General features: G+C 46.0%; 1 protein-coding gene across 1 annotated transcript in view; it reads right to left on the minus strand.

The window, feature by feature from the left end:
* Positions 1 to 25,919, minus strand: part of LOC310786583 (receptor-type tyrosine-protein phosphatase S-like) — a gene marked incomplete at its 3' end in the record, with an annotated part of 381,361 nt that overhangs the window by 137,702 nt on the left and 217,740 nt on the right. The window contains 3 exon segments of the mRNA XM_083647811.1: positions 127 to 708; positions 1,551 to 1,820; positions 12,275 to 12,385. Coding sequence (XP_083503937.1) covers positions 127 to 708; positions 1,551 to 1,820; positions 12,275 to 12,385 — 963 coding nt within the window.

Below are 25,919 nucleotides of genomic sequence, written 5' to 3' on the forward strand. Positions count from 1 at the left end.
AACAATAGATGTAACAAGTCTCTTCACATTGTTGTCCTTTATTGTCCAAAGTCCTTTATTGCCGACAGTTTCAACATCGGAGGTTGACAAAACCAAATCTAAGAGCTGGACTATCTGAATCCTTACCTCCTTGCAGCACTTTGACATGGATGGGCTCTGAGAAGGGTCCGTCGCCCACAGAGGTGAAGGCCAGGACTTTGATGGTGTAGGTCTCTGAGGCCACCAGGCTCTGGATGGTGGTGATGATGCTGTCCTGGACATTGTGGATCTGCCAGAGGCTCATGGGCTGGGAGTCGTCCATGGTGTAGTAAACCCGGTAGCCCTTGATCTGCCCATTGGGCTCCTCGGGCTCCTCCCAACACACCATCATGGTGTTCTGGGAGATGATCCGGGCCTGGATGTTCCGCGGAGGGCTGGCGGGGGCTTGTTCACCAGTCCGGGTCTCCACAGGCTCACTGGGGGGACCCTGACCGATGGTGTTGAAGGCCGAGACGCGGATCTCGTACTCAGTGTTGGGGTAGAGGCCGCCGATGCTGTAGCGCGTGGTGGTGATGCCGTCCATGGTTTCGAACTTGCTGTCTGGGGACTTGGCCCGGTACTGGATGATATAGTAAGTCACTGGGTCTGGGTTGCCTGAGTCCCAGGTGATGGTGACGCTAGTGGCGGTGGTCTCAGTCACAACAGGTGTACCAGGAGGCTTGGGGAGAGCTGTCATGGTGGCAGAGAGAGGAGGGAAAGGGAGGTGTCATTCATCATTTGTCCTGAAGGTGGCTGAACAAAATTAGAACTCTCGCAAAAAGTGTTTCTATTTTTCAGTTGACCCTATTTAATCACCGATGCTTACCTCTACATTAACATGCCACCTGGGTGACTGGAATGGAATTGAACAGGGTCAAAAATGCTTTAAATCCAAAATAATCTGGGCACCCAGAGTCTATCAGTGTGATGACTAATAAGACTCGGACAGACGGCTGATATTTCAGGGTTTCCAGTGTTGAGCAAGAATGGAGTTGGAGTTGACTATAAACAACAACAGAAGCGCTCTACACCGGAAACCCTAAAATATCAGCCGTCTGTTCCAGAGTCTTTAGCCTCGTTCACACCATACGCCGAAGCCACGCTGAAGCAGCGCTTAATAGAAGCTGAGTGCTAAACCGCCTGCCATAGTGCTGCGTAGCTTCAGCGTGGCTTCGGCGTATGGTGTGAACGAGGGCTTGAGTCATCAGACTGACTCCGGGTGCCCAGATTGACTCTTGATGCATCCAAGACACACTTAAGATCCAACCATCTAAACTACCTCAGAGATACATTTGACACATTCACAAGGATGTAAATATAAATAAATTCTCATGTGGATTCAGACATGAAAGTTGCAAACAACCAACCAACCTAATCCGATGCAGCTTTGATAGTACAGTAATATACTTGTCAAAATGGAAATGATAGGTGCAACAATCTGCACTTTGACAAGGGAAATGGATGTGATTGTGTATACTGAAGACATGTATGTATGAAAATGAATGAACACTGTCATAATTAGTCCTCCTTACATTTGACGGTGATCTGTGCCACAGCTTCAATGATGCCCAGGCTGCTCATGGCCACACAGGTGTAGTTGGCCGACTCGCGGACGCTGCTGAGCTCCAGAACGTTCCTGCCCACCGGCATCTCGTCCTCCGGTGTCAGGTCTTCCGCGTTGAGCATCCACTTGACATAAGGCATGGGCGAGCCGACCGCCACGCAGGTTATGTTCACGCTGCCGCCGGGCATGATCTCCTGACTCGTGGGCGGGATGGAGAAGCGAGGGGGCACCCGCCGGACTGGGAGAGGGCATGAGGAAGGGGACAGGACGAGAGAAGGGGGCAAGGGAGTCAAACAAAAGAGACAAAGAGAGAGGTAACAAGAGGCCGATGAAAATGGACCCTTCTGAAGGAAATACTTAACAACTACAAAAAAGGTATTTTCAGAACATAAAAATATACAAATAATAATGAGTAGGAACTAAACTAACAGAACTGCTTCAACAACAATATAGATTGACATTAAAGCAACGATTCATAGCAACAAGGTTCCATTGACCAATATTTGACCCATCACAGCACAATTAAAGACACAAAAATCTATTATGAGTTTCTCATCTTTGGAACTGAACTGCTGAATATATCCAACTATACGGCATAACCTGAAGACCAAGTATGAGGTTGTGTGATAAAGGCCATGTGATAATGCTATCACATAGGTTGTGTGATAAAGGCCATGTGATAATGCTATCACATAGGGCCAACAAGGCAACCTGGAACTTCCTGTCATCTCAGGCACTCACGCCAAGCAGGAAGTCGGCCATGATAGGCTTCTCCCACGGCACAGGAAGTATAGGGTTACTGGGCTATTGACCATCTCTACAGTGTCTCTGAACACATTCTAGCATAGGTTTGCGGCACTTAGCACCTGTCTCTACTGCCTAGATATCGTTAAAGATGAGAAACTTTAATGAGATTTTTGTGGTTTAGGGTAGATCCACTGGACAAAGCCTTTTTAAGATCTGACACGGTTCCATTGATAGATGCAGCTATCAGTTTCACAGACAGCATGCATAAATAGACCGAGGTAAATTAAGGAGTAAATGATAACAAAACCAGATATAAAAATTGAGATAAAATGCATAGAGGAATATAACTGAAGGGTCGCTAGCATGCCCAGACAAAAGACGATTGGAGGGGAAAGGAGAAAATACAAGAGAGAGGAGAGAGAGCACCTGAGGGAAAGGATAGAGGGAAGGGGAACAGGGGAGGAAAGAGTGGTAGAGAAAGAGAGAAAGAGAGGGGAAGGTTTGGAGGAGGGTAAGGGGGGGTAACCCACTTCAATGCTGTGTAAGCTTTTTTTTTTTTTTTTTTCTCCAGCCAATGTGACGGAATGTGGTGGTGGCACATTGTCACATCGCAGTCCCGGTTAACACAAAGTAAGTATAGAGGAACAAGGTGTGTGTCTAGGAGAAGTACATAGAGAAAGAGCTGTAGTAGTTGTAGCTAGAGAGTCAACTAACACAGAGAGTAGGAGTCAAGAAACGGAATTGGACCAACAGGGAATAGATAGACAGAATTAGATAGATAGATAGATAGATAGATAAATGGCAGGATAGACTGATAGATAGACAGATAGATGGAGAGAGAGGGAAAGACAGGCAGAAATTTGAGTGGAAGGGAGGTTGAAAATGGGACTGAGAGGCAGAGGAAGGGAATGTAAAGGATAGTGTGTATTTGCATCTGTGTGTAGGTATAGAACTATATATTTTGCGTTGGTATGGGCGTGGGTGTGCGCGTGTACAGTATGCAAGTGTTAGAGAGTGTGAAAGAAGATGAGTTAGCAAAAACACTGTGTATTTATGGGCGGCATCCCAGCAAGCATTTGACGGACGGCGACATGGGAGGATTATTCTCATAGTATTCATGTCATTTGTGGTACGGTAAAAATTCTTATTAAAACCGCTATTTTGAACTGATATCGGAAAGATATTTACATCCCGATTTCACAAAAGAATGCTACGGACTACAGTATATGTCTCATGGAATGACTCCGAAAACACGGAAATGTGTTAGCATGGCCATCGTCTTGAAGGCAATCACGGACTTGCGGACTTTGAAGCACGTTCCCGTTACTTACTAAAGTGCAATAAGGTCTGTAGCTAACACAGAGCTAACACAAGTTTATCATCATCAAGATCATCTTCACAAATGAACACCACTTGTATTATTTTTGAAGCCTTTTCTGGCAATCGCGTTTCCTGTCGATGGCTTTTATGCCTCAAAAATCATCAAAGTGGTGTTCATTTGTGAATCTTGCTGAACACAAAGTTGTAAGTATCATACACTTTTGTTAACCACAGACCGTATGCAGGCTTCAAGACAAGAGCAGCCAGCGCGATGCTAACTTGGCGGTTGGCCTACTACAGTAACCTGCTACAGTAACTACTACAGTAACTACTGTAGTTACTACAGTAACTACTACATTAACCTGCAGCTTAACTACAGTAACTACAGTAACTACAGTAACCTGCAGCACTACTACAGTAACCTGCAGCACTCCATTTGCACAGGTTGTCCAGGTTGGTGGAGGCCGGCCGTCACATCAACGTCTACTCAACGAGGCTCAACATGTTTGCTGGGATGCAAAGAAGGTCAAGAGTAGAGAGAGACGTAGAAGAGGGCAGTAAAGGAGAAGAAGTAAAAAATGATGAACTAAATGGAAGAGCAGACTTAGAGACAGACAGATAGACAAGACGGGAAAGACAAGGGACGCGAGACGAGACAAGAGGCAGAACAAAACAGACTCAAGCAGCAAGACAGCAGACAGACAGACATACAGACAGACAGGTAGACGGGCAGACAGACAGACAGACAGTGACGGATGGGCACGCAGACATACTGTACTGTACGCGAAGGGCAGGGGGAGGGGAGGGGTTATCAGGGAAAGGGATAGGAGGAGGAGGGTGGAAGTGGGGGATAGAATAAGGAGACTGTGATTCTGGACCAAAAACAAAAAGGAAGACCATGGTTCAAAAGTGGGTTTGGAGGTCTCACACACTGGGGCTTCAAATCAACTGAGGAGGGGCATCGAGGATAGGTAGCATTCCAAAATACACCGTGTCGATCCAAATGGGATTCGTATGATCGTTGCACGGGGACACTTGTGACTCTTTCCAACAAACTACGGGCACAAATATCACCTGCACACACTCCGAAGGGATTTTTTTTTTTACCTGTTTGAATGAGCACTGACGTACAGTCGTTCAGGTTTATGTTTGTCAGTAAATAAAAGCAAGCTGGCGAGGTGAGTAGTGTCCAAGTGTTGTAAACACCCCTACTGTTATTGGCTGTTCACGTTCACTAAAACGGCGTTGGCCGTAGAAAACATGGCTTTCTGCTTTATGTGTGAAATGATTACCGTAATAATACATTGACACACATGACTCGCTCTGATTGAGTGGAACACGAGCGGTGACCTTCCGCAGCTCCTGTAGGCTGATGAGGGCATTACTCTTCACACTAACAGTATACCTGCATCCTCTCAAAGTCCTGTAATTCACGGGTAATGTCAATCATGTTCTAGCTTGGGGACATGACCTGACTGTGAGGGCAAAAAGCTTCATCTGACCTGTCAGTGGATGTTGTTTTGTACCACACAAAACCACGCATTGTCACAGAAAAAACGATGGTCAAGAGCAGACCATTCCTTCCTTTAAAATGCCAAATGACCATAGGTTACAGTCGAACAAAAAACGTTGCCAAAAAATTGGGTTCTTAAGAAAGAGGAAGAAGGGTCTCTTTATGATAGGTGTCAACACGTGGTAGTCCAATTAAGTCCAATTTGGAGGTTTTCTAACAGAAAAACGTCAAAGTGAAATACTGTCCGTCCAAAACTCCAAACATGGGGGCTGAAAATATATCACTGGTCAAAAAACGCCTAACTGAACAACAAAGGTGAAAGGGCAGCCCATTCCTCACACGGACATGCATGGGTGTGGCTATGGCATGAGTGACATATACAGTCAGGTGCGCCCCGCCCCCATCCACTTGGGCAGAACCAATACAATCCAAAATGGCACCCAAGCCCATGATAGCATGCCATTCATTCCCAGGTCTAGCATTGCTCCAGACACGCACAAAATCAAAGGAAAGGAAACAAATCAAAGTGAACAAACCCACAAAAAGAACTAAGTCCGAACAGCATAGACAGGACCAGAGTGCAGCTGTGTTCAACAAAGAGCTATGCATCAATGCTATTAGATGTTTTTCAGCTGTCGTTTGTCTCTACTTATTTATTTTTTTGGTCTCCAATCCAAATGAATGGTGAAACACTGAATAGGGCAAATCTTTCTTTTTTAGGGGAACTGTTCGGTGGAGTCTGACGCTGCTCTTCTCTCCCTGGAGCTCAGCTCAGCCAATGGAGCGCGAGCTTGGCTGAGTGAATGAGGTTTCACACAGGAAGAAGTCTCCTTTCACCTTTGCTCATCTACACTTGCAAACAGCGTGGGAAACTAACGCCGGCCACCTGCCAAACGCTGTGACTGGTAGGATTGTCTATGCTTTGGCATGATGTTGGAGGTCCTACTCTGTTCTAAAACTGGTGGAATCGCAAAGCAAAAAAAAAGAGTGAGTTTCCGGCACTGCTTAAAGGCGTCATGGCATTCGGCCACTCTACTATGAATGGTAGTTCTGCAAATACTAAGGACAATGGAAAGCTGGGGGGGAAAGTCTGTCTGCGAACAGCATACGCTGTGTATATATAAACAAATTTGGTCTTCGGTTAGAGCAGAAGATCAAGAGCTTGTGGTCAGTCGATGTACTGCAGCACATTGTACATCTTGGGAGAGGAGTTGAGAAAGCTTCCAAGTCTGCCGACAAGTTTGGGAACACTGTCTCAACGTCGGTATGACGTGCAAACGATTCACCATGCTACCGCTAGCTAGACGTAGATCTGTATGAAACGAGCCAAGGCTCTAGTGGAGTACATCGCTCCATCAAGAAGCTCTCAGGAGCTGATGCGTGATGGTGTGCCACCTTCTGCTACTCTACCTTTTAGAAATGTGAGAAAGAAAAGAGAAAAAAGAATCCCAATTGCATGAGACCAGGAGCCCGGCCCGGCCCGGCCAGCCCATTTGGAATTGAGAGAAAACAAAGAAAAACATGGACCCTTCGTTTGGCCCACGAACAACGTAGGATCTTGTTTCAAGCCCCAATGTGGAGAGAAAGACAACTCAAGAAGTCTTACAGTGGAACGAGGTGAGAAGCAGTCGAGAGAGAACGCCAGAGTACTGCACTAACTCTAATAGTGGGTGGTGTTGTGGAGGGATTTGTGCCAAAAAACAGAGGTCAGAAGGCGGACATTATCGGCCATTTTGGTGAGGCAGTCTGTGCTGCCCCAAAATGAAGGGGGAAGCCAAAATAATGTGCAGCCTTTAGTGTCACCTTGAAGCTGAGATTACACCCTCTTGCTGCCTGAGGACACAGGCGCAGTATGGAGATCCTTCAGTCACACTTGCTGGGTGAGGCCTACAGCATTTACATATACACCGCAGGGGGCGGCCCACATTAACACACCTTGGCTGCGCCAATGCTAAATAGTCGCTATGGGCGGCTCATCAAAATGCAAATTATTACCTAAAGGAAAGCGACAGGAATCATGTCGGGGGGGATCTAATAATAGCAAACAGTAGATTGAGGGGGATTTCAGATGATACTGCCCTCACTGTGGAGAGCCCATCAGTGAATAGAATCAGTCGGATTGGGAAAGGTAGCGGATTAATGTATTTGCATCAGATTAGAAGGGGAAGAAACTCTTTGTTTTTGTATGAATGCATACCTGACACCAATGTGATTTTGTGAGGGGTGGCTATCAACTTCAGGACTCCTTGAGACAAACATCTAATAGAGATGGCAGGATTTTTTGCTTTGGCCAGTGAGAACATAAGGTGTAATCTAGCTTTCTTTCCCAACGTTACACACAAATGCATAGCAGGACATGCGAGCACATTCACAAACCAGGCAGGCACCATTGTAAGGAGGGCAAGCATGCACATGCGGTCGTCACAGCGCAGTGTTTCTGTATCGCCGCTAGGCCTACACCGACAATAGGATTAAGACGTGGATGTCAGGGCTGAATCAGTTCAGTTTCCAGGGTTCTCTGCTCAATTTCTTCCAGTGGGATTGTGCCAGAGTTTGAGGACGCTGTCGTGTGGAGGCCAACCATGATGAGAGAACATCGGCCGGCGCGATTCACAGACTCTACTGCGACATTTCGTGCAAAGTGCTGCAACTCAAAAACCTCTCAATTGTGTCTGGGGTAAGAGCTAGATAAAAACGGTTCATTATTTAACGACCTGTCTTAAGGATAAGCGAGGCGGCTGGTTTATTAAGGAGAACGGAGCCAGAGAAAAGTATTCGCTACGTCAAGCATCTCCTCCAAGGAAATGCCGGCTAATGTTGGAATGGGAATCTTATCCTGCTCATATTCTGGGTTTTTAAACCCGTGACAAGCAAGAAGGCATAGTTGTCACTCACAGATTGACAATAATCCACTAACTGGCTGGTAAAATCTAGCGCCAGGCTGCCCTTGAGCAAGCCGTTTGAGTGGAGCTGCTCAGTGGACAGCAGCTGTGGGCGCCGGCTCCCACATGTGGACGTGAAGCAGGGTGAAGGCTCAGTCAGCCTGCTATGGATGAACAATGGTTAAAAAGGAATATATAAAGTGCAATTTTGTTTACCGTTGGGGCAGTAGTTGTTATTATTATTTTGAACATGGCTCATGTAGCTACGTAGATACTTTAGAGAGACACTGACTGACACACTGACTCTCAGAGGAGACAGATGGGGGCTGGAGAGTGCTATCTCTTCTGCCTGAATGAGTGATACACCTGATCTAACAGACTTGTTGAGCCCGAGCCGTAGGAGCAGTGGAGCTGTACAATTTACAGGCAAGTTTACTGCAGCAGGTGAGGTGACATAAGATTTAATACAGACGGCACTCGGATTGGGTTTAATATATGCCTGGGAAAACCCAGCGCACATACCGACGGTATAACATTTAGCTGGGACATCTCAAGACAGAGATGATGGGAAGGTGGTAGAAACCCAATTACAATGTAAATCAATGGACGCTCCTCATATTGATCCGCAATTAATGTGGCGCCCTCTGCTGCAGGGCTACAGCGGGAACGTCTCCGAAAGCGAGCCGCCATGTATTTGAGTGTAGTCCAATTTGAGAATGTTCATTACGTGGCTCACGTCAATCTGAAAATCAATTCCAACATGTGACACTGAAAAGAGGTGTGTGTGTGTGTGTGTGTGTGTGTCTGTGTATGTGGTGGGGACAAATTAATAATAAATCAGGATTTGATTGAGTCTCACAAACAGCAGTCAGTCAACAAAACCAATCACGTCGAGCCGCCGCCATTTCAAAATAAAAGCCATCTCTGTGCACCCCGCTAAGCGACGGCGAATGTGATGTCAAAGTCATTATATTGTTATTGATCCACACGGCACTGTAAATGGCATCCCATAATGGACCGGGGTGAAATCACCACAGAACCCAATCAAGGCCCAATCGCGTCAAATTTTTGGGGTAATGGATCGCTATAAACAAGATGACAGCAACACTGGCTGTACGACACACTTATTATTTCCTTTAGCATTTGCATGCACACTCCGTGGCTCAAGAAGCAGGGCAGCGTCATTGAGAAAGAAAAACTAAATCCCACGAACAAAATGAACCACAAAAATGTGTCATCAACAGAAAGGTAAGTTCAGGAACAGAACCGAACGGAAAAGAACACACAACACCAGAATAATCACAACACAAAAAGACTAATAAGTAAATCAAGGGAAGCAAAAAAAAAAAAAAGGGGGGTTGTGTCAGGAAAAAAACACTTGTAGAGAAACCAAAGGAAAGAGAAGGAAACAATTCAACGTAACACACAGGAGGGAATGCAGAAAGAAAAAGACCAACACGGCCAATAGAGAGAGTCTGTACAGGCATGCGAGTGCATTTACATTCTCCCAGCATGCAACACATTCCTGTTATTTCCAACGTGCTGGGTTTTCAATGACAACACGTGCAAGAAAGCCTTTCAGTGCAGAAGCAATACCAAAGGATGCAAAACGAGAAAAGGCCCCACAATGCAAACATAAAAAGTAAAGTAACAAAACCCGAGCTACTCGGGTTTGCTTTCATCATTTCTTCTTTTGGAATTAAAAGAAAGTAAAAAAAAAAATCTTTCATAATCATTTAGCAGTTTTAGGATTAATCGTTTAGGATTTCTTCAAATTAGTAATGAATCGAGCTTTGTAATAACAGCTAAAATTTGTCAACATGTTGATTCTTTTTTTTTCAAATGTGGGTTCAAAAAAGTAAAAAAGAAAAAACACACCAACCTTCTCGAAGCTCTGAGGGATGTAAAGGGGTTGATGCAGAACACAATGACATGAGGAGAAGAGAAAAATAGGGGAAACACAGAGAGAGTAAAAAAAGCCACCTCAAGGTGTTTGAGCTGCAGCTACATTTCCCTTCCTGGTCCCTTGTCCCTGCTATCAGTGACACCCGTGACACTTTCCTGCCCCCCACCCTCAAATAAGCTTTGACCCAAAACAATCAGATTCACCCCAGTGGCCGCGCTGCCTGTCGCCTGGTAAGAAGAAGAAAAATGGTGTGGCCGCCACTGGAGTCGAATCAAGCGTACCATAATCATAATTCAAAAGGTCACAAGCTCCACCAGGAGTGGCTCCCGTGGTGGCGGCCATGTTTGCTTTTGTTAGGAGAAGGAAACCAAATAAAGAGAAAATAAAGAAAAACTAATGAGAGATAGAAAAGAAAAAAAGACAACAGTTTGGCCTCAAATTAGCAGCTGCAGTTCAAGGCGGTGAGAAGACGCTGTTGTAGAAGCCAATCACAATCAGCGATACTAACGCGACTGTTTCAGATGGGATGTCGTCTCAAGTTGCACCAGTAGCATTATGCAGTGCAATACCATTTGAGATTTTTTTTGTGTTATTTCCTGAAAATTGATCCGTACCACAGCTGCTAATCTCGAGTGCAATTTGCTTTGTGAACAAAACATAGTCAACATCAAATATCAGAAATCGATTGACAAAGTTAACTGAAAACAGACAAAGCTTGACACCATCAAGGCATAACAAGTTGTGTTACTGGATGACTACATAGCGTGGAACTCCCTGGGTAATTGTGACCCTTCTGGACTCTTTTTTTGAAAGCAAGCTGATGGAGGCCAATGTTCATGGAGATTGCATGAATTGTTGGAAAGGATCCCGAGGGGCACGTACGTACGGCTGCAGAACGTCTAATGTCCCAGTGCTGTGTCGACAACGTGTTCCCATTATTGTTTCTTAATCGCTTCTGAGGCGCGAGACTCGCCTTTAACATGCGGGGGGCCTCTTGATGGGTCCCCCGCTGTGCACGGGCAAGGTGGCTACAGAGACTTGACGCTAAGCGCCACGGCGCCACAGCAGAGACAGAGTGAGCCGCCCATGATGGACCGCTTTTCTGCCCCTCACAGTGGAGCTTTTCCCACTACTTCACAGGCTATGATAATAGCAATAATAATGAAAAAGCAGCTCCCCGACCCAATTTATAATGTCAGAGGCGTGAATTATTTATTGGGAAGCAAGTTATTTGGTACACAGCAGAGGGAAGGAACTGAGTAGATACTGAGGCATCCTTTTTTAATATGCACAGTATAAATAATGCATGTCCAAAACGCATCTGCCTCAATTTATTAAAGTGCCCTCGCCAGGGATTCCTTGTCATTTAGCATTAGCACTGGAGAGTGGGCTTTTGTCTTCATTGCCCGTTTCCTGTGAAACTCAATGTTCCCCCCCACTGATTGTTTCTCATATCTTCACTTTGCTGGAGCCAAAAAATTACTACTGACTGTCAAAGACTTTAAAGATATTACCCCCAAAGCAGTGGCTGGGGGATTACTATGGATTTATGCTCCAGGAACACTATGAACAAAAAGCAAAGTGTACTATTTATATCCTATGCAATAGAGAATTTGTCTATGCAATAAAGAGCAATCAAACTGTGTTAGCAATCCTTTCCCTAAAAATGCAACACAACTAAAAGCGTTATTTCCCCTCCCCCAAAAAAGTGTGGAGAAGGCTGAGGGTGGATGATTCTGATTGGTGGGCACTAAAACCTTCGCCACTCGATCAAAATCCAGACTTACCGTCATGCTTCCTGTACCTGAAACAACACTAATCAAAAAGAGGTCCTTGTCGACTCTTTCTGGGTTCCATAACTTTGACTTTGGTGGGGGTGGGGGGTGAACATCGTATCCATCACACATTTCAACAGCGTCTTACAAGCCATAAAGTCGAGACATACGGCGTGTTGCGCTACACATTTCCTTCCGAGTGAGTAGCATTGAAAAGACACAAGATGGAGCATAACATCATGACAGAGAAGAGCGTTAGTCGGTCAATTATAGTTTTACACTTGGAAGTTTCAGTGCATATGAAATTACATTTACGGGCAGGCAATACTATCAGTGCTACAAGATTTATATTACTTGGGTACTTGTATTTTTGCAAAATACATTTTCTTTAAATACATTTGGGCTAGAATGCAAGCAGTTATCATTTGTTAAGCTCGACAGTAATGCCACTTAAAGCTAAGCTGCAGTGAGCAGACATTTGAGTCAGACTGGGTGGATCTTTTCATTTGTTTTGGGGCCGGGCTCCGCGACCGGGGGGGGGCTCCCTACCTCGCACATAAAGATTAGCGGGGGACGAGTAGCGCACGCCCTCCACATTAGACGCCACGCACTCGTACTTCCCCTGGTCCGTCTCCTCGCTGTTCTCGATCTGCAGGGCACCTGGGAAATGACAACCAACAAAGACAAGAGGGGAGGGGGAGAGACAGAGAGAGAGACAGAGAGAGAGACACAGAGAGACACAGAGAGAGAGAGAGAGAGACACAGAGAGACACAGAGAGAGAGAGAGAGAGAGAGAGAGAGACAGAGAGACAGAGAGAGAGAGAGAGAGAGAAGGGAAATGATTAGTTGATGTGTCAGCGACAGTGCGGGAACGATTCAGACAATCTTCTCCTTAATGGAGGGTACCTTCATGAATTTCTCAGGACCGTTTCGTTCGAAAACCCGTTTCGCTCTGCGATGCTAAATGTGTATCGCCGTGACAAGCCGGGCTCCTCTCCAGCCTCAGCCATCCGCAGATAAAAAGAGCGAGAATTAAATAAATAACAGCGTGGACTGAATCAGTCAAACTACATTTGTAGCTATGGCGGCGGTGCGTAACTGGTGGAAGACACTGGCTCTCTAATAAAACAGCCATGTGGATGCAATGAAAGGTAGTGGAGCGGCCTGTCCAGATGATCCTGCTAAATTGACTCAGATTGACAGATCGTCCTTTGCCTAGCACCCGCCGAGGGAGAGTGTGTGCGCGCATGTGTGTGTGTGTGCATGCATGCGTGTGTGTGTGTGTGTGTGTGTGTGCGTGTGTGCATGCGTGTGTGTGTGTGTGTCTGTGTGTGTGTGTGTGAAGAGGGGTCGTGAGAAAGTTTACCGACATATGGCTGATCGGTTCGTGTCCAAATGAACAGCGCCGGCCGGTGTGCTGCTTAGCGCAGCAGTCCGGCCCATCTGCAGGCCCGCAGCTTAAAGAATTGCTAACGGTGCTATAACGACTCATCGGAGAGCGCAAACATCTTGTTCATCTCGTAAACATTCGGCAGGAGAATAAAACCATATCCATATGCGCTAATGTGCTGGCTGTTATTTTGATTGCCTCATTCCAGATCAGATCTCCCTCGCCCGCATCAGGGATTTTATTAACTTTATTTCCCTTATTTGTTATTCAGTCTTGTTTTTGTACCATTCTCCTTATCCTGTTGAGATTTGATGTTGTTTTGCTCCTTCTGCGCCCAGTTCACTTACATCTCCATCCGTTATCATGATTTTTACTCTCATTTATTTTCAGGGCGAGACATTTTTATAAGCCCCTCAGGGCTTATTCGTCTCATCTGCACAGACTGTATTTCTCCCCTCTTTTTGGTTTTTATCACTTGTGTACGTGCAAATAAATTCAACCTAAATGCTTTTGCAGCAACAGTGGAGGGAGGGAGCGGGGGGGGCCGTCAGATCATTCCTCGTTAGAGCCTGTTGACGTCTCTTCCTGATGACATCATTAGGGCTGCTGGCTGGCTCGGCTGGGCAGACAGATTGCCGGCCGGGCATCCCTGACAAACAGCACCGCCGCTCGTTAGCGCTTAGCCACAAAGCATGGATACGCCAGGCGCTGCCCGGCTGCTTTTGCAATATAGCGTACCCTACTCCATCACATCAGCAAAGCCCATTGAACTACATGCTTCTTACAAGGCTACCATTCTGGAACATTGGTCTAATAACGCCACAAATGAGGCCGTCGATCCCGATAATTATGGAGATTAGTCACGCTTCCACCTTGGCCACGGCTACTCGCAGTATTTCACACCTCCAATCCGTACGAGGACATCCATTATTATGCAGACCAATCTAAAACCTCCTTCCTCTTTGTTTCCCTCTACAGCTCAGACAATCCTGGTCTGTACCTGGCCTTGGTCTTAACTATGCCTGGTCGTAACTCCTACGTCGGTCTTAGTTAAGACCAGTCTTTAGAGTGGATTTATGCCTGTTGCACCAACAGGGCTTATGTCTGGTCTTAACTACGCCGGTCGTAGCAATGCGCGTCCATGTGAATTGCCAGGGAATGCCCCCTGATTGGATGATGTTGCAAAAATGTGCCTCGCGACCTGCTTGGAGCGTCACTGTGCCACTACGCTCCATCAGCCACTACTACTGTATGTGCATCACTACACCCTCCCTCATCCCACCCTCCCTCGCTCCGGGGGAAAAATGGCGGTGATTGAGTGCCAGACAGTCTGAATGAAATTGAATGTAACGTTCCCAATTCTATGTATAAAATTCTAAAAAACTAACGTCAACATTTGGGAAGGCTAAGCCACACAACTAGTTCGTTATAATCTAACTTCATGCTTCAAAGGCGACTTTACGATGATGACGATGAGGACGGGTCTCCGCTGATAGACATGGAGATCTCTGTTACAGGCAGGCACCCGTAAGAGTTACGCCTGGGCGTAGTGAAAAGAAGGCTTATAAGCAACTGGCGTAGCTGTTAGGTCGTAAAGTTACGACCGGCGTAGCTTAAGACCAGTCGTAAGACCACTTGGTGCAACTGGCCCCAGGTCTGTACCTGGCACACAGCTCCTGGTCTGTACCTGGCTGGCACACAGCTCCTGCGCCCGAATGCAAACGTCTACCTGCGGAGTGCAGGTGGCGGAGGCCTCCCCCTGCGTTTCCCACTGGCATCTGATTTGGATCTGTTTGATGTGTGCTTGGAACAGTGCCAGCCAGCCAGGCCGGTGGGTTGGAGCGCGCTCAGAAGCCTCCTCGCCTCGACGCCAGGGAGGGCGCAGAGTCAGGGCTGTGTGAAAGCCGAGCGCTCCAGCGTGATCTGCCAGCCACTCTGTGCTGAATCATCAAATCCTCGGCCCACTGAATTTTGTTTAATGTCCCATAAATCATGACTGAATAGGCTGCATAGCTGATGGGCTGAGCGCCGGGCAAAGCCTCTGCTTTCAGTTGACAGTTATCAAACCGTTAAATCGATATACAAACGAGATCACAATTACAAGCTCTCTAATGTAAGGCTGGGCGATATGGTTGAACTCAATATCATGATAATCATAAGGATTTCCCCCCAATATCAATGTATCACGATATGTTCCTGTATGCAAAATCACGTGAACTAATACATTAATTATTAACCCGATTATTAACACACAGACGCTGTTTGGTGCAGTAATACCAAAGAGCATGGAAGGAAAGAGACGACACTCCGGCCATTTTTGGAAACAGAATGCGCCTCGCAGTGGTCAGCTGCGGTAGCGCGGGCCCCTATAATCAGCCTCTCTAAACAGTAACTCAACGGGAGAACACTCTAAATTTCGTGGATTCACATCTTTTCTGGGCGTACTGTAAATCTTGATTGTGTTGTGTAGTGCAGGGATGTAAAACAACAACCATATTGTGGAAACTACGTAAGCAAAATTTTTCGTTTTTTTCTTTTAGTTTTTTCAAGATAAATAGTAAATGCAAAGGACCCGAGGTTAAAACCACGGCAACGCACTTCTGACGGAGTGGACGACAGCGGCATTAGCTATTTATCTTGAAAAAACTAAACAAAGAAAACGAAAAATTTTGCTTAGTTTCCACAATATGGTTGTTGTTTTACATCCCTGCACTACACCACTTCAATCAAGATTTGCAGTACGCCCAGAAAAGATGTGAATCCACGAAATTTAGAGTGTTCTCCCGTTGAGTTACTGTTTAGAGAGGCTGATTATAGGGGCCCGCGCTACCGCAGCTGACCACTGCGAGCCTGTGCGAGGTTCTTTTGGCGCTGTCACGCTTCCAAAAATAAAAAATGGCGGAGGCTGCTGGGCGCTGATGTTGCAATGGGGCAATATGGAGCTGTCATTTCTTTCCATAAAAGTTCTTTGGTAATACTGTGATGCAGTCATAGGTGTGCGTTTATGGAGCATTCTACAATGGCTTCAAACACGACTCAGCCAATCAGAATCAAGCACTGGAACTCGACCGGAACGTTTTATGTCCGTCTCTATATAACCCTAATATTCAACCAATGTCATCTGTGACGGCGACATGCAAACAGCCCTCTCATCCGAGTGACAAATAACAAGCCAAACTAAATTAATTAAGAGCCAATTAAAAACCAGCAAAGTTTCCTGTGGATTATGCTTCCTGTCGGAAGAGAGGTAGCGAGATAAAGAGAGAGAGAGAGAGACTCAGGAGTGTTTGAGGGGAGAGAGGGAGCGAGATAAAGAGAGAGAGAGACTCAGTTTGAGGGGAGAGAGGGAGGCGTGATTTCTAACCCCACATAGGATAAGCAATAACCACGCCCTGTGGCGCCGGGATTGGCCAGGAGCATTGAAGCTTGGGACTAAAGCACCTGGGGTTTTTTAAAATAAAGATGTTTAAAAAACTTTTGCTTGTTACATTTTCAGTGCTGTACCTTTTCTCTGGGTAAGAATTGAGCTTGAAATTAACGATATGATACATTATATTATATGAGCTATGAACGTGAACACAACACCGTTTATATTATTGCATGTTTTTGTAGATTGTGTACATTGTGTAGAATTATTATGCTTATTATTATTACTATGCTAAGGAAGGTAGGTGACCATAATTCATTTCAATGTCCGCTCTCAATGTCCGCTCTCGAAATCGCTGTCCGTTCTCAAGAGCTATTCAGTTGGTTCATGAAATCGCTGGGCTGCGTGCCCTCTAGGGCTGCAACAACTAATCGATTAAATCGATTAAAATCGATGATCAAATTCGTTGGCAACGAATTTGATTATCGATTCGTTGCCTCGCGATTAGTTGGACCGCAGAGCCATCTGTTTTGTTGATAAAAAACAACAACTGATCGCAGCTGCTGCGGCGCAGTGCTGGCTACGTCACTCCCTGGCCCCGCTGTCGCGGAGCCGACTACCTCACTCGCCTTGCGCACGCGCAGTAAACGACAAACAACTTGGAAACATGGCCGAGGAGAAAGCAGCAGCTCGACCCAAAACTTAGCAAATTTGGGAGCACTTCATATTAACTGGAAATAAAAAGTCTGTTACGTGCAAAATGTGCAAAGCCGATCTTGCATGGCATGGCAGCACAACGGCCCTGCGTGAACACCTTAAACGCAAACATGTTGGATCATTGGATGGTGCCAAGGGAGCTCAGCAGCGGGGTAAGTTAACGTTATTCTACTACAAACTCGATATGCATGTAAACCATTAATGTTACATTATTAGACCCATGTGTATTGTTGTTTGAAGTGGAAATGTTCGTCTCACAGCAGATAGTTTGTTTTGTTTATCTAACGTTAACAGTCGATGCGCATTGCGCCCGCATCCAGGTCGACAACATTAACGTTATAGCCGACCGGCTAGTTAACGTTACGTTACGTTGCTAATAGGGCTGTGGCGATTCACTTATCTCCCGATTCGATACTATCACGATTCTTGGGTGCCGATTCGATTTATATTGCGATTCTTAAGTATTGCGATTCTACGATTATTGCGATTCGATATTACGATTTATTGCGATTTTTGTTTATTTTTTTCTTTTATTTTTTCAGTTTGTTTGCTTTTTTACACTAGATTAGAACATGGGAAAAGTTTAATCATACACTAGAGACTGTATATTATATATCATGAGTAGGGCTGGGCGATATAGTTAAAAACAGGGGCGGACTGGGATCATAATTCAGGCCGGGCATTAGATACCAAGCAGGCCAGGCCGATATGGGCCAACGCGCGTGAAATTTGGGCCGTTTGAAGCCAGATTTGGGCCGTTTGAAGTCCAATTTTACAATGAGATGCACCCACTTTAACCCTGAAGTGTAATTATTACTTCAGACTAACTAATAAAGTAATAAAACCACTAGTAAACCAGTAGGCGGCACCTAGCCTGCTGTTCAGTGAGTGGCCTGACTGCAAGCACCCAAAAAAAAAATATATATATATATATATATATATATATTTGCGATTATCGATTCTGGAATAAAAGATCGATCCAAAAAATCGTGACATTAAAAATCGCGATACTTAGGTGAATCGATTTTTTCCCCCACCCCTAGTTGCTAACGTTAGTGGTAGAGCAGACAGCAGATAGTTTGTTTTGTTTATCTAACGTTAACAGTCGATGCGCATTGCGCCCGCATCCAGGTCGACAACATTAACGTTATAGCCGACCGGCTAGTTAACGTTATGCGTTAGCTAGCTAACGTTAGTGGTAGAGCAGACTTGGTCTGTAAACTAAGGCTAAAAGAGATGTTGTTGTCCCTTGTTCATTGGTGTGTGTGTGTGTGTGTGTGTGTGTGTGCGCGCATCTTAATGTAAGGAGTGAGCTAGGACAAATTTCATTTGAGGCTTCTGTTATATAAAGGCCTTCTTTACATAAGCAATTATCAACTAAATCATCAATGAGTGAGTTTTATTGAGTTTTATGTTAATAGTGCTGTTAGGCATACTCGCTCATACTGTCTTTCTCATTTCAGAAAAAAACAACTCACCATGAGGCGTTTCGTTGTGGGGAATGCGGCTTGTATACCAAGGCAAGCAGCCATCATGACAGACAGTGTCCTGAACATGCTGGTCACCGACATGAGGCCCATGTCAACGGTTGGAGATGCAGGCTTCATTGCCATGATTAACACCCTCCACCATGGCTACACTCTTCCTTCAAGAACATTCTTCACAAAACTGATGGAGCGAAAATATGAAGACACATTCCAGGAGCAGGTCCGTTAAAGCACTTTATTTAAGAAGATATGAAGATATCTGGAGGGAGGAGAGGGGAGGTGAAGTGGTGAAGGGCTAAAGGAAGTAGGCAGTGAAGGAGAGAGGAAGTAAAGTGGTGAAGGGCTAAAGGAAGTAGGCAGTGAAAGAGGAGGTGAAGGGCTGAAGGAAGGAGGCAGTGAAGGAGAGGGGAGGGGAAGGGATGAATCTGTTATCTTCAATTTAACTTTTGTGTTTTAAATTTAACTGTGATTTTGTGATTCCCATTTTTCTTTGCAAGTTTAAAAGAAACCAGTGTGAATACAGTATACTATAAACAAGAGGGGACAAAGAAAAAACATCTACCACCAAAAAAAACTCTTCATTTTCTTTGCAAGTTTAAAATAAAGTTTACCACTGAATACAGTAGAAGAGGGGACAAAGAAAAAAGATGTACCACACTGATGGACAGTCAATGACAGAAAAAAGAAAAATAGCACTGGTTCGGTTCATGTTCTTGAGTAAATAAAAACAGTTTTCTACAATTTAACTTGGTTGTGGTTTCCCCCTTTTTGTATGCAAGTTTGAAGTGTTCCAATATAAACCACTAATGAATACAGTATAAACAAGAATGTTTTGATGCAGACTTATGTTGCAGGGACTACTAGAATCATCGTAATGTTGGAATTGTATGCATCAAAGGGTTAAATCGAGCATTTCTGAGCGATTTCAATATATCCGATTAATCGATTAATCGACAACTAACCCTACTGATTAATCGATTATCAAAATAATCGTTAGTTGCAGCCCTAGTGCCCTCCAGTGCTGCTCCTGGCCAATCCCGGCGCCACAGGGCGTGGTTATTGCTTATCCTATGTGGGGTTAGAAATCACGCGAGAGGGAGCGTCATCTGAGCCCCGCCATCTTTGGTGGAGTCCCTGCTGGCTTCATTACGTTATTTGCAGCCATTATTTCAAAGTGGAGCTCTGCAGAACACATAGAGGCTCCTTCAGCTGGGGGGAGACAGAGAGAGAGAGAGAGAGAGAGAGGAGGGAGAGGAGGGAGAGAGAGAGGAAGAGAGGGAGAGAGAGGAGAGGAGGAAGGGGGAGAGGAGGGAGAGAGAGAGGAGAGAGAGAGAGAGAGAGAGAGAGAGAGGAGGGAGAGAGAGAGAGAGAGAGAGAGAGAGAGGGATACAAAATGTACAAAATGTCGCTGTTTTTTTAGATTTTTCTCCCATTTTCTCCACGATTGAACTTGGACAATTCCCCCTGCTGTCCTGGTCGTTGCTCCACACCCTCTGCCAATCTGGGGAGAGCCGTAGACTAGCACATACTCCCTCTGATACATGTGCAGTCGCCAGCCGCTTCTTTTCACCTGACAGCGAGGAGTTTCACCGGCAGGACATAGTGTGTGGGAGAATCACGCTATTTCCCACTAACAGGCGCCCCGACCGACCAGAGGGGGCACTAGTGCAGCGACCAGGACACCTTCCCTTAATCCGGCTTCCCACCCGCAGACACGGCCAATAGTGCCTGTATGGAGGCCCGACCAAGCCGGAGGCAACAAGGGGGCTCGGACCTGCGACCCTCGTGCTGGTAGGCAGCGAATCTACCACTGCACTACCTGGATCTACCACTGCACTACCTGGATCTACCACTGCACTACCTGGATCTACCACTGCACTACCTGGATCTACCACTGCACTACCTGGATCTACCACTGCACTACCTGGATCTACCACTGCACTACCTGGATCTACCACTGCACTACCTGGATCTACCACCGCACTACCTGGATCTACCACTGCACTACCTGGACGCCCGCATCCCCACATTTTTGCTCGATTTCTCTCTCTCTCTCTCTCGCCTTCCTTGTTGATGTCGCAGGACGCAGTAGCACTAGTTTGAGAACAATGGTTGTGTGATTTCTATTCGGAAGCCATTTTAAATTAATTTGCTGTGCTAATGTAAGCTGCTTCTCCTCCCCGTCCCCGCCATCAGAAAGGAAGATAATTATGGTCGGGGGTTCTTTGTCTCTGTGACCAGGCAGTCAATTTAAAGACAACAGGCCTTTAAGGGCTTTTAACATAATTGGAACCCAAATTTTGATGTGGCATCTCTAGCAACACACATGCACGCACACGCACACGCACACACACACACGCACACACACACACACACGCACGCACGCACGCACGCACGCACGCACACACACACACACACGCACGCACGCACGCACGCACACTCCTGTCACACTCCAGCCTTTCAAATCCCTCCCCACCGGCATCTCTCTCCTTCCTCCCCATATTCTTTTGTCTTTTTATTTTTTTATGACTACTTTCCATGTGTTTTGCATAATTGCGCTCTGTGTAGCCTGGCAGCCCGTGGCTCGCCGGAGCGTGAGCGGCCATTGCCGCTTTTTTCTTTCCTTTTCGCAAAAAAAAGAAAAATGAGAAAAAAGAAAGAATAAAGACAAGGGGGGGGGATAAACGCTGAAAATTATCTTTCACAAGCACACTGACAAAACACGCGCCGGGCCTGTTCGCACAATGGGGCTTTACCGATAAAGACTTGCCAGTTTGTGACAAACTGCAATTTGCGGCATCACCCGCGAAACGGCCGCACGGCGCTACTGAAGTGAGTCCTCTGCGGGACTTATCTCCAGCTGTGAAGCCTTATCACACACACAACAATTACAACCAGCAGCCCAAAGGCCACTGGGTCTGATTTGATTTCATGAGGAAAAAACAACAACGTGAAAACAGACATGCTCGCTCGCCACGTTGAGGCAACCAGGGTTCAACAATGCGCCCTGTAACTTGTAACTGGCTCCTTAGAGAGCTGGCATGGAGAGAATAGCAATGCTTCACTGGCTCTGTTTTAGCTGCATGCTTTCAATGAGTCTTACATACACACATTGAACCCACCCACCCACCCCCACTGCTGCCTGGTCGATGCCATGTGTACCCACCCACCCAAACAGCACCACCCCCCACCTCTTAGTCCCATTTGTGTGATTCAATTAGCGCGCTCTACCGGGCTCTGATTGATTTGTTTAGGCGATCAACAAGATGTCTGGCCGAGTCTCTCTCTCCTTACACAGCCTGCAATGTTGCTCTTTCCATCGTTTTATACCTCTTTTTTTCAGTCCATCTCTCTCTATCCATCTATCTCTCATCGGTCCCTCGCTCCTCGTCCCCTCGCCTGTCACTTCCTCTCTATCCTCTCATCATAAAGCTCCACCGCGCCGTAAATAAAGCGGAAAACTAGCGCTGTTCTGCGGCGCGCGAGTGGATACGCCTCGAAAACAACGCCGGTGTCCGGAGCACGGCCCCGGATCTCCGAGGTGCAGGGGACCGGGACCGGGACCGGGACCGGGACCGGGACCGGGACGCCCCCCCCCCCCCCCCCCCCCCCCCCCCCCCCCGTCACGGGACTAAACTAAATGAGTAACACTTGTATACACCATTATTTGTTGCAAGTCAATCAGCTGCTAGTTAAAATGTGCACTAAATGATGGTGTAAATAGAGGTCTTCAGTTCTCACTGAAGAACTGAAGAACCCACTGACTTCCGTTGCTGTGGAGCCGGCAACCTCGCCGTGTGTTACAGTATATAGACCAACTCCACCTGCGTGTTCCAGCTGCACGAGGGGCAGGAGATGATGACAGAATTTACATTTTTGGGTGAACTGTACCTTTAATGACTCACAGGCTGAATAGTTGAAACTATTTTTTTTACTAATGTTCTTTAGAAATGAAGTGTCCTCAAACCTTTTAGAATCACACAAAGGAGACGGCCACTGTGGACGAGTGGCAGCCAAGTCTGGACCTGCTGTCCTCTCTCTCTCTCTCTCTCTCTCTCTCTCTCTCTCTGGCCTGGCTGTCAGTCGGGCACGCTCTGCCGCCACCCCAAGGTCATTATAATGTGATGGCGCCAGCATGAGGCGGTGCGTGTGACGCTGCTGTTGTCAGCGCCCATCTGGTGGCTTGTAACGCTCCCGTGAAATCGGTAATGAAGCAGGTAGGGAGTCCGGCTAGCTTCCTATTATATACCTGCCTCTCTGCCTACCTCTGGGCCGCGCCTGGCCGGCCGCGCGTAGCGGCTATGCTAACGTCAGTTTTCCATTTTGAGCCTTTATACCTCCAGCTCTTACACAGAGGGACTTTGACGTGACTGAGCAGGGTCGCGTTCTCACTGATCACTCGACTTGTTCTGGATCACCCTCAGTTTGCCCTTACATTTCCCCTTAAAGTCGAGCTGAACCCAAAAATTACTTTTCTTTTCTTTTAGTTCAAATACCTGGGTATGCAGTGCACCTATTTAATAATGTATGCAAACAAAATCACAACAATCTAATTTCTTTAGTTTTTCACACTTTTTCACATCAAAAGTTCATTTTTCAAGATTTCATTGATAACAGTAATGTACGTGACGTCACCTAGTACTATCAAATTTCTACTCCATTTCAACCAATCATATCACGACATGCAGCTGTCAATCTAATCTTCATTTCTGAATAATTTTCTCTTCCAAATGAAGTAGAAAATGGCGCCTCGTGCCTGTCATCTTGCAGAATTCCTATCCCATAAACTAACTACTAACTTGGCCAATTGTTAGAAACATGAACAAAAAACAAAAACTATAATCTCTAAGAATGCAAAGAAATGTAACTGGCTCGTTAAAACGCGCATTCCAGGGATATCGTATTTACAGCAGCGATAATGGCGCGCGCATCCGAGAGCTTGGTTGTCAGGGGTCGCACTTCGGAGATTCCAGGCCGACGTGCTGCACTCTCCGCTCGGCAACACGAAGGCAGCTGGCTGCCTGCGGCTCGCTGAGCTCCACTCCTCCCGTCAAAAGGCTCTTCCCGAGGGGAGCTCCACAACACACTGAATCCCACTCGATTTGGAGGCGGAACACGCCAGGATTGGCCAAAGCCCAATCCAGTCCCCAGAATTGTCAAATAAAATCATCGACATGATACTATGACCCGGCTCTCAACCTGTCATCTTAGACAAACTATGTTTTCAGTCTGAAACGGAGTCATTATGCACATGACGAACAGGTTCAGTTCGACTTTAAGCAGCTTCAAAGTTATAAGAAAGACTTGTTCTATACTGTACAACAATCTAAACATATACATTTTATAAGTAAGTAGCAGATATAGGAGCACTACTGATGTGCTCTGTAGAATAAGAGGCTGCTCTGTGTCTTTGGGTCTGATGAAAGAAACATAGAATAAAGACCAAGGCAACTATCAAAGGGCAAAAGACTATGATGTCATATAGAAGCTTTACTGTAGCAAACAGACACATATTATGATGTCATATAGAAGCTTTACTGTAGCAAACAGACACATGTTATGATGTCATATAGAAGCTTTACTGTAGCAAACAGACACATGATGTCATATAGAAGCTTTACTGTAGCAAACAGACACATGTTGTGGCCATAGGGCCTTCATCTGCCTTTGATGCTTTATAGAGGAGTTGCCTTGATCTATACTTCATGTTGTTTTTCATCAGTGTTCCATACACACACTGTATCTGCTGGTTCCTGTTCCATACACACACTGTATCTGCTGGTTCCTGTTCCATACACACACTGTATCTGCTGGTTCCTGTTCCATACACACACACTGTATCTGCTGGTTCCTGTTCCATACACACACTGTATCTGCTGGTTCCTGTTCCATACACACACTGTATCTGCTGGTTCCTGTTTCATACACACACTGTATCTGCTGGTTCCTGTTTCATACAGTACACACACTGTATCTGCTGGTTCCTATTCCATACACACACTGTATCTGCTGGTTCCTGTTCCATACACACACTGTATCTGCTGGTTCCTGTTCCATACACACACTGTATCTGCTGGTTCCTGTTCCATACACACACTGTATCTGCTGGTTCCTGTTTCATACACACACTGTATCTGCTGGTTCCTGTTCCATACACACACTGTATCTGCTGGTTCCTGTTTCATACACACACTGTATCTGCTGGTTCCTGTTCCATACACACACTGTATCTGCTGGTTCCTGTTCCATACACACACTGTATCTGCTGGTTCCTGTTCCATACACACACTGTATCTGCTGGTTCCTGTTCCATACACACACTGTATCTGCTGGTTCCTGTTCCATACACACACTGTATCTGCTGGTTCCTGTTCCATACACACACTGTATCTGCTGGTTCCTGTTCTATACACACACTGTATCTGCTGGTTCCTGTTCCATACACACACTGTATCTGCTGGTTCCTGTTCCATACACACACTGTATCTGCTGGTTCCTGTTCCATACACACACTGTATCTGCTGGTTCCTGTTTCATACACACACTGTATCTGCTGGTTCCTGTTCCATACACACACTGTATCTGCTGGTTCCTGTTCCATACACACACTGTATCTGCTGGTTCCTGTTCCATACACACACTGTATCTGCTGGTTCCTGTTCCATACACACACTGTATCTGCTGGTTCCTGTTTCATACACACACTGTATCTGCTGGTTCCTGTTCCATACACACACTGTATCTGCTGGTTCCTGTTTCATACACACACTGTATCTGCTGGTTCCGGTGCTTCACTGGGAGCTACTGTAGATCACGCTCACACTATATTGAGTGAAATATTCACCATTGCATCGTGCATCATTTTTCATGTTATTCGCTATCTTTTGAAACCTTGGAGATCTTGACTCGAATTTTAAATCGGGTTTTGTGGGTTTGAACAAGTTTGGCTGTGAAATCATCTGCCTGTACTGACGGTGCTGCACGAGGGGACCTTATAGGGCAGAAAGGAATAAATAAAGGTAAAAAAAATACATACATACATACATAATAGATATGAATAAACCTGTGATCTTCCTGTCATGGATGTACCCGCTGGCACTGGCAAATCCTAGAAGTGGCCAAATGAATGAATGACTTTAGGAAAGCTGTTGGGTGCGAGTCACCTGTTGTGACATGATGGCTTGGAGGGGGGTCAGGGTGATGGTGGTAGTGGTGGCGTGTGTGCGTGCGCGT

This window comes from Poromitra crassiceps, assembly GCF_964638095.1.
Source record: "Poromitra crassiceps genome assembly, chromosome: 12".
Lineage (NCBI taxonomy): Eukaryota > Metazoa > Chordata > Actinopteri > Beryciformes > Melamphaidae > Poromitra > Poromitra crassiceps.